The 9,512-nt window shown below is 45.6% G+C and overlaps 1 protein-coding gene across 1 annotated transcript; it reads right to left on the bottom strand.

The window, feature by feature from the left end:
- Positions 1-917: 917 nt before the first annotated feature.
- LOC128403874 (uncharacterized) lies at positions 918-9,136 on the bottom strand. The gene is made up of 2 exons (XM_053369007.1): positions 9,109-9,136; positions 918-2,778 (listed from the first exon to the last, which is right to left on the bottom strand). Exon 2 carries the CDS (start codon positions 2,754-2,756, stop codon positions 1,452-1,454), a length of 1,305 nt encoding a protein of 434 aa, XP_053224982.1. The 5' UTR covers positions 2,757-2,778; positions 9,109-9,136; the 3' UTR covers positions 918-1,451.
- Between the last annotated feature and the right edge of the window lie 376 nt (positions 9,137-9,512).

Below are 9,512 nucleotides of genomic sequence, written 5' to 3'. Positions count from 1 at the left end.
AATGTCCTTTGGAACCCGAACGTCCGATGGGGCTTCTGTGGCTTCCGATTGGCTGCAGGAACTTCCAATTGGAAGCTGTGCCTCGGTTTCCGAACGTTTTGGAAGTTGAACAGACTTCCAGAATGGATTCCGTTCAACTTCTGAGGTACCACTGTACATCTGTGTCAATTGTACAATCGAAAATGCACTTGTAATTTTGTGTAATTTTGCTGCTCCATCTTGGAACCTTGGGCACCCTCTGCATGCAAAAATAAATAAATTCCTGCAACTTTTAACTTAGTCCCCTTTTCCTTAAAAGAGAATGGAACAAACATCTCATGAACGTTCTGGAGGCAAAGTCGGCTGGTCCATCCAGCTCATTCTGGTCTACAACAGGTATGTGATCCACCACCTTCTGAGGGTGGATGGGTTCTTCTTCACTCTAGGTCTCCAAGCAGAAGCTGTACTGCCATCTTTTAAGGAGTACCTTCTACTCTTGCATCCAGTGTGCCCTAACTAACTGCTGTTTGCTCAGTTTGCTATGGGTGTTTGGAGGGGATTTGGGTGGAACTCTGTGGTTCTCTGAAATAAACTCATGCAATTCATTTTAAATCAAGATTTTTTTGTTCAGCTAATGATCTTTAACCCACTAACTTCCTCCTCTAAAGGGGAATAAAATGCAGAAAGATCCAGCGACTCAGTTTACCTGGAAGGTTTCAGTATACCTTGTGAATAGGCCCCCATGTGGTAATGGCTGGAATTGTTTTTTACAGACCAGCTTGAATTGAAGTGGGTGCAAAATCACTCTCAAGTGAAACCCTCATTTGGGTGCCCTTGAATCATTTAGTTCCTTGTTCGTGTGTCAGGCCAACCTGCCTATTTTGAAGTATGAGGGGAATACAAACTAGACAGGATGGAAAATTTTGTGATGCAAAAAAAAGCTTTAATGACAAAGGGAATGAAGAAACAGCAGCATTTTTTTTTTTGGCAGGGAAAAGGGTGATAAATTAGAATGCAATTGATTTTTTCAATCTGCACTATTGCTTCATTGGTTGTGGAAACAGAGGTGTCACAATGCTTCAGTGGGCACAGTTCAAGGCATTTAAGAATCTCTTCAAACAGGACATGCAAGTGCACGGTTGTGGGTTGTTCATCATCAGAGCGGAGAAAAGGGGTGGGCTTATATGCTCTCCCCCACACGTTTCAAGTCATAGTCGTGAAGTTTGTAGAAAGCAACATAGCCTGGAAAGGATATTACTGCGAGTTATTTCTTCTTGTGTGCAATTGTGGAAACAAAAATGCACACAGAGTTCAAGTGTGGATTCGCTGATCATTCAGTTCAAGGAGCTTGCATCAGCAGGCGACAGAAGGCGAAGGGTTTCCCCAAGTCCACTCCTGCAAGTTCAAGCTTTGGGTTCATCATCTTGTGTTTCTGCAGTTGTCCTGTGAGCTCTGGGTTGTTTCCTCTGGGTTCAGTAGCAGGTGTAGCATGCGGTACTAGGCAGCAGCGCCAAGCTTCCACCATAGGAGCCGCCATAAGACCTGCTGCTGTAGCCACCTCCACCATATCCGCTTCTGCGGCCTCCAGAGTATATAATTCTTCTGGTGCCATAGCTTCTGCCACCATATCCACCGCTACCGTATCCACCACTGCCATATCCGCCCATGCCATATCCGCAACTTCCACCATATCCCCCACTGCCGTATCCGCCACTGCCACCATATCCGCCACTGCTGTATCCACCACTTCCACCATATCCCCCACTGCCATATCCCCCACTGCCATATCCCCCACTGCCACCATATCCACCACTTCCGTATCCACCACTTCCACCATATCCCCCACTGCCATATCCCCCACTGCCACCATATCCGCCACTTCCGTATCCACCACTTCCACCATATCCGCCACTGCTGTATCCGCCACTTCCACCATATCCGCCACTGCTGTAGCCACCACTTCCACCATATCCACCACTGCTGTAGCCACCACTGCCACTGTATCGGCGTCCCCCGCTGATTCGGCGTCCTCCTCCTCCACCACCCAGACTGCCTCCAATTCCACCAGTGCCACCACCAACACTACCTCCAGATCCACCAAGACCGCCACCCGTGCTGCCACCACCTATGCTGCCTCTACGTCCACCCACACTGCCACCACCTATGCTGCCTCTACGTCCGCCCCCGCTGCCACCACCTATGCTGCCTCTACGTCCTCCCCCGCTGCCACCACCTATGCTGCCTCTACGTCCACCCCCGGTGCCACCACCTATGCTGCCTCGACGTCCACCAGATCCACCAGTGCCACCACTACCACCCATGCTACCCCCACCTAAACCACCCAAGCTACCCCCACCTAAAACACCCCCACCACGGCCCCCCATACTTCCACCCCCATAACCACCACCAATGCCCCCATAACCTCCTCCACCGCCCAGACTGCCACCTGCACCTAAACCACCAAGCCCACGGCCTCCCATACTTCCACCCCCATAACCACCTGCACCACCAAGGCCTCCATAACCTCCTCCTCCACCCATACCACCACCTATGCCCATGCCGCTTCCGCTACCAATAGCACGGCCCCCCATTCCTCCGCTGCCTCCATATCCACCGCCATAGCCTGCGCATGGGTTGTATTGCTCAATGCCAAAGTTTTGGTCAGGGCAGTAGAGCGCTGGTCCTGGGATATTTAGGACAAAGGGTGGTGGCTGTATTGTCACTGTGGATGCAGGACAGCTGGCATAGCACATGTTCCCACCGCCTCCGACAGACATCTTTGCAGGGTGAGAGCTGTTTCTGAAAGAGCACAACGAGAGATCAATGTGGTATGCAACATTTAATTCAACAAACACGTTCCAAATCCCTACAGATTAAGAGAGAGGCAGATAAAGTCATGCCCTCTGCTGCAGCTCACACAGGTGTCCATGAACCCCACAGCTGGATCAATCCAATGGCCCATCGAGTCCTCTTTTCACATTGGCCAACTGGATGCCTACAGAAAGCCCACAAGTAGCCACTCTCCCCACTTGCCGTTCCCAGAAACTGGTATTCAGTGACATTGTGCCTCTGGCAGTGGAGAGTGAACACAGTCATTGTGGCTAGAAGCCATTGATATCCTTCTCCTTAATTAATTCAATGGTTCTAGATTGCAACTCCCACCAGCACTGACCATTGGCCGTACTAGCTGCATGGGCTGCTGGAAGGTGACATTTGTAAGAACATCAGAAGAGCCCTAAAGACTCTGGTCTATCTAATACAACATCCTGTTCTCACAGTGGCCAATTAAATTCTTCCGGGATGCCCACAAGCAGGGCATGAATTTTATGTTACCCATAAAAAACATAAGAAGAACCTGACTGCTGAATCAGGCCAATGACCCATTTAAACCAACCTCCTGTTCTCAAAGTGGCCCACAACCACTGCAACAGCACTCTGCCCATTTATGATACCCAGCAACTAGAATACATTCTATTGTAGAAGCAATTACCTGCCAATTGCCCAGCTGGCATAGTTTACTCAGGTCACATATTAAGGAAATTAGGAGCAGTCTAACATGTTGGTCATGAAGTCACTTTGGAACAGGGTTCTTTAACCTTCAGTCCCCAGAGGTTCTTGGGCCACAGCTCACATCATCTCCAACTAGTTCAGTGAATGGTCAAGAATGATGGGAGTTGCCCAAGAACATCAGTGGACTGATGGACATCACTTTAGACCTTAATGCTTCATGGCAGTATCTAACAGTGCAAACTATCATTGGCAGACAGCAGCCTGTGAAGACTATAATGCCCATGCCCTTCTTGGGGGCTTCTGATTGGCTGACTGTGGGAAACAGGACATTGGGTCTGGTGGACCTTTGGCCTGATAATCCAGAAGGTTATACAAATTTATGCTGTGGCCACATTTGGAATACTATTTCCAGTTCTGGCTACCTCAGCTCAGGAAGGATAGTGTACATATCAAAAGGGATATTTGTAGAGCTGGAAAAGCTTCTTGAAAGTACAACCAAAATGATCCAGGGGATGAAGGACAGGTTTGTCCTTTGAGGACAGGTTGTAGCATTTGAGTCTTCTTAGATCAGAGAAAAGGTGACTAAGAGGTGACCATGATAGAAATTTATAAAATTATACATGGCATGGAGAAAGTGGATAGACAGAGCTTTCTGCCCCTTTCTCATAACAGTAAAACTCATGACTGTCCAATGAAGCTAAGCATTAGTAGAAAACGCTTCTTCACACAGCAAATAATTAAAACTATGGAGCTTGCTCCTGCGGGAGGCCATGATGGCCACCAACTTGGAAGGCTTTAAGAAGAAATAATAGAGGATAATGTTACCAATGGCTACTAACCATGATGTGTTTGCTCTGCTTTCATGGTCAGAGGCAGTAATGCCTCTGAATATCAGTTGCTCGAAACCACAGGAGGGGGAGAGTGATGGTGTGCTCGAAACCCACTTGCAGGTCCCACAGGTGTCTGTTTGTCCACTGTGTGGACAGGGTTATGGACTAGATGGGCCATTGGCCTGATCCAGCAGGCTTTTCTTATGCCTATAGGGATCTGACAGACTTTTGGTCTGATAATCCAGAAAAGAAGTTCCTTAGACAAAAGCACTGCGTTTAGTGGTGCTTGAACTGGGATCAGATGAAATATCTTCTGAATTAGTGCCATGGGAGTGGATTTGGCCAGATTTGTCCAGGTTTCATTATTTAGTCATTCGTTTTGGAAAAGGATTGATGAAGACCTTTTCAGGTGGTAGTTATGATCACAGGGAAATTTGTGTGGGAAGCAGGGATGGAACACTTTGGAAGGACAACCAAGGGAGTTGGCTGTTCAAAGCCTGAACAAAGCGTCATTACTCAAAAGCAAGCCTTGCTGTAAACAATGAGTTTCCCTTCTAAGTGAACAGCCCTAATTTAATTGGCCATCAGTCTTCAGGATGAGGCGATCATCTTAAGCAGCACTGCAAGATGTTGCAACTTGCCCTTAGGTAAGCATGATGCAAATCTGAAACCAACTAAATTTACAATGAGTTTTAATTAAAACCATTAGAGTAATCTCTTAATATCTGACCCTTTAGCTATGTAGTGCTTAATGCAAAAAGAAGAAATATCTTGCAAACCAGCAGCTCCCAAGCCCAGAGGTTCCCTACCTTCCCAATAGACTTGAAGACTTAATGATAGGAGATCTCTTGCCTGGCTCAGGTTCAGATGGTGCAGAAAATAAACTGAATTAGTCCCCCGCTGTCCCCAAATGGGAAACTGTAACAAAAGGCCATCACAGCCTATATTCCTGTCCTGCTACCAATGAAAGAGGATGAGGACTGCAGAACCCTCTCTTTGTGTGGTTAGAGGACTACCATTGCATTAGCTGCTAGGTTTTGTTTAAATGGAAGTGGATTGAGATTGGAGTGGCTGGTTGGGTTATTCTCTGGCTCAGATTTCAATTAAGAATTATGGAACCTTACAATACCCTTATTTTCTTTGAGGTGAGTATTCTAAGCATGCAAAGCTCATTATCTCGTTCCAGAAAACTTCATCTGCATCTGTATTTTGTATAGTCAAAACTGTTTCTCACAGAAGTGATTGTACCGTTTTGGGTAATGGCAAGCTCCTCCACATAATATTAAAAACAAGGAGCACGTGTTGCATCTAAATAGCAAACAAGTCAACATGGGTCAATCACTTTTGCCAGAAACATACTTAGAAAGCTTTCAGAACTCAAGGTTTTCATTGTGCGTGTTCTGCTAAGGTAGTCTCTCAGTATGTTATGAGCCAAGGTTAACAAGCCAACTCATTCCACTTTCAATCACGTATATGGAACTGAATACACACACACACACATTCATTTGGGTCAAAACACATTCAGTATTGGTGCATGCAATGTCTTGACATTAGGGATGCCCCCACAACATTCCATATCCAAAATTTAGGAAGGATCATAAGATGCTGCTTTATACTAAATGGGACCATTGGTCCAAAGCAATCATCTGCAACCTAATCCTTTCCAGATGTTATGGATTTCAACTCACATTTGCCCCAGCTGAAATGATTGTGCCCAACTGAGTTGATGGGAGTTGCAGTCCAAAATATCTGGAAGACACCACGTTGATGAAGGCTGAGCTACACTGATTGGCAATGGCTCTCCAGTATTTCCATAACAATAGCCTTCCCAGCTCTTCCTGAAGATCCTGAGACTTCTGCATGTGAAACATATTCACTACTACTGAGATTCATTCCAGGAGGACATTGTAATGCCACGGAGCTATGTTCTTTTTAACATAAGAAACTGCCTTACATCAAGTCTGACCACTGTCCATCGAGCACAATGTTGTCTACACTGATTGGCAGCAGCTCTCCAGAGTTTCCGACAATGGTTATCCTAGCCCAAGCTGGAGATGTTGGGGACTAAACCCAGGTCCTTCCACATGCAACTCTGAGAAACAATCCCTTCTCTGATTTTTTCCTCTGGATTTCTGAGTCCCCGATAAACTCACCTTGTTTTGCAAGAAGTTCCAGCGAAATGAGAATTAATCACTGCTCTTCTATTGATCTCAAATTATATATTGTATTGTTGTGTGTGCAATTTTTACACATCATTTGGTTCACTCAGGTTTCCCACCCTTCCTTTAAGGGTGGGTATGCATCAAACCCCACACAGAAATAGGGTCAGTTTAATGGGGTTGGATCAAGTGCCTTTGTGTACATCGTTTTCTCAAGGTGCAGCAGCAAATTTTGCTCATTGTTGAAAACAATGTACGAAAGGAATCTTGATGTACGGTAATCAAGCCTGCAGTTAGACTGTATTTTGTTCTTTTATTTGTTTGCAATAATTTAGCAACACACATATACAATTTCAGGATGTGGAGAGGGATAATGCAAAGGAAGTACCATCTGCAGCAAATTAGGCATTCCAATACTGGATTACTTGCAACACGCAAGTAAGTACTTGCATTACTGCAATGCACTCTATGTGGGCTACCTTTGAAGGTGACCCGGAAACTACAACTAATCCAGAATGCGTTGCTAGACTGGTGACTGGGAGCGGCCACCGAGACCACATAACACCAGTCTTGAAAGACCTACATTGGTTCCCAGTACATTTCCGAGTGCAATTCAAAGTGTTGGTGCTGACCTTTAAAACCCTAAATGGCCTCGGCCAGTATACCTGAAGGAGCGTCTCCACCCCCATCATTCTGCCCGGATACTGAGGTCCAGCTCCGAGGGCCTTCTGGCGGTTACCTCATTGTGAGAAGTGAAGTTATGGGGAACCAGGCAGAGGGCCTTCTCGGTAGTGGTGCCCACCCTGTGGAACGCCCTCCCATCAGATGTCAAAGAAATAAACAACTGTCTGCCATTTAGAAGACATCTTAAGGCAGCCCTGTTTAGGGAAGTTTTTAATAACTGATGTTTTAATGTATTTTTAACCTTCTGTTGGAAACCACCCAGAGTGGCTGGGGAGACCCAGCTGGATGGGTGGGGTAGAAATAATAAAATTATTATTATTATTATTATTATTATTATTATTATTATTATTATTTCTATAAATTCTCCATATTAAATCAGAACTTGAGAGAAGCCTATTGCAATGTGGAAAGAATCCATGTTACACCAAAGGGACAAGGGAATCCTTTCCTCCCTAGTTTACTTGCCAGCTTAGAAGATATTTTGGAGTTCTGAATCATTCATTCTTTCCCCTGCTGCATCCTTTTTATGACTTGCTTATAGCTGTGCTTCTCTGTTATGCTATATAGGCAAGAGGAGATTGCATATGGATAAGAACTTAAAAACAAAAGAATTGCAACAGTAAGGCTGGGAGGCAGGACTGGTCCCAAGGAGGGGCATAGGCACCTGCAGAGGGCCTCCATCTGCGGAGAGAACTTTCTTCTAACTGCTTCTCTAACTGGTAATGTCGATGGGAAGAGCCAGTGGTAGAACTCCTGAATATCATGCAGAAGGCTGAAGATTCAACCCCCAGCATCTGTAAGTAGGGTTGGGACAAACTCCTGTCTGAAATCCCAGAGATTTCTTGCCAGTCCATGGAGAAAATGCTGAGCTTGAAGGACCAATGACTTGGTTTGGTAGAACGCCACCTCCTATGGAGACTTCCAGCAGGTGGTCACTGCACTTGCTGGAAGCGAGAAGATACTGAGACAAGACAAGGTGCTTTAGGTGGGTTATTTTGCTCCAAGGCCCACCAAAACCTAAAGGCAATCCTGGTGGCAAACTCCACTCCGCAGCCTCCACAGCCTCAGAGTTCTAACCTGAGGAGAAGCCTTCTACTGCTCCATAGGAATGGAGAGGCCCATATGTGTGGAAATCAAGCTTGAAAAGAACATTTTCAAAAGAATCCATAATCTTGTTGATAAGTTCTAACTTAGCATTGGCAAATTTGCCAACTTTTTAAGTTTCCCCACCCTCTAGAAATACTTGCATCTGTTTCCTTGATTCATAATGTTTAGCAGACGGGCAGTACATAAGGACATAAGACCATAAGAAGTGCTTGTTGGAAAAGGCCAATGGCCCATCTAGTATAGCATCCTTTTTCTCACGGTGGCCAATCAGATTTCTCCAGGAAGCCCACAGGGAGAGCATGAATGCAAGAGTCCTCCCTAATCGTTACCCATAAGAACATCAGAACAGCCTGGCTGCTAGATTAGGCCAATAGTCCACCTAGTCCAACATCCCGCTCACACAGTTGCCAAGCAGATGCCCTAAAGATAAGCCCACAAGCAAGACCAGAGCACAAAATCACACTCCTCCCCCCTGCAGTTTCCAGCAAGCAACAAACAGAAGCTTTAGTGCTTCTAACCATGGAGACATTGCACAACCATCATCTGCTTTGCATGCAGAAGTTCCCAGGTTTGTCCTCCAGCATCTCCAGGTAAGGTTGGGAATGTTCTTCAGCCGCAACCCCTGTTGCTACTCAGTAAAGCTCACACTGAGCTAAGATGGACCAATGGTCTGAACAGCACAAAGGCAGTTTCTCATGTTCCTAGGATCAAAATTCAGATTCAAGCAACATTAAATGTGGGCATAATCAAGCTGAGAGAATCACCTTGAAGAGGTTCATTCATCTCCAAATTCATTTCAATTGCAATATCAGCTTTGAAAGACGCCCGCTTTGACTTACCTGTGCTTGTTATTAGAGGATGGAAAGAGTCAAGAGAGATGATGAAGGCAGTCCTTGGGTGCCGACCTTTTTATACAGTTTCATCCACCACCAGGTGAGTATGACACACTTTTGGGTGTGAATTAATCCATTGACACCTCCATGGAAATTGCTCTTAAGTAATCACCCACTCCCCATACTCTCCAGTGGTTGATTATCAAGCCGATAGGAATAATCACCTTATTGATTGTGTTTACTATTTTTTTTCCTGCGACTCAGCACACTATGGACTCCACCCAACAAGGTTGCCAAATTGAGGTTATGAACTCTTGGTCTTAATACCTTAAGTGGAAAGAAGTCCAACCTATGAACATCTGTGTAAACACTTTGCACACTGTTCCAAATGTGGAATCACATGCCTTGCT

Source organism: Podarcis raffonei, chromosome 16 (genome assembly GCF_027172205.1).
Source record: "Podarcis raffonei isolate rPodRaf1 chromosome 16, rPodRaf1.pri, whole genome shotgun sequence".
Lineage (NCBI taxonomy): Eukaryota > Metazoa > Chordata > Lepidosauria > Squamata > Lacertidae > Podarcis > Podarcis raffonei.
The sequence above is the reverse complement of the archived record's forward strand: the minus strand, read 5'-3'. Positions and strand labels throughout refer to the sequence as shown.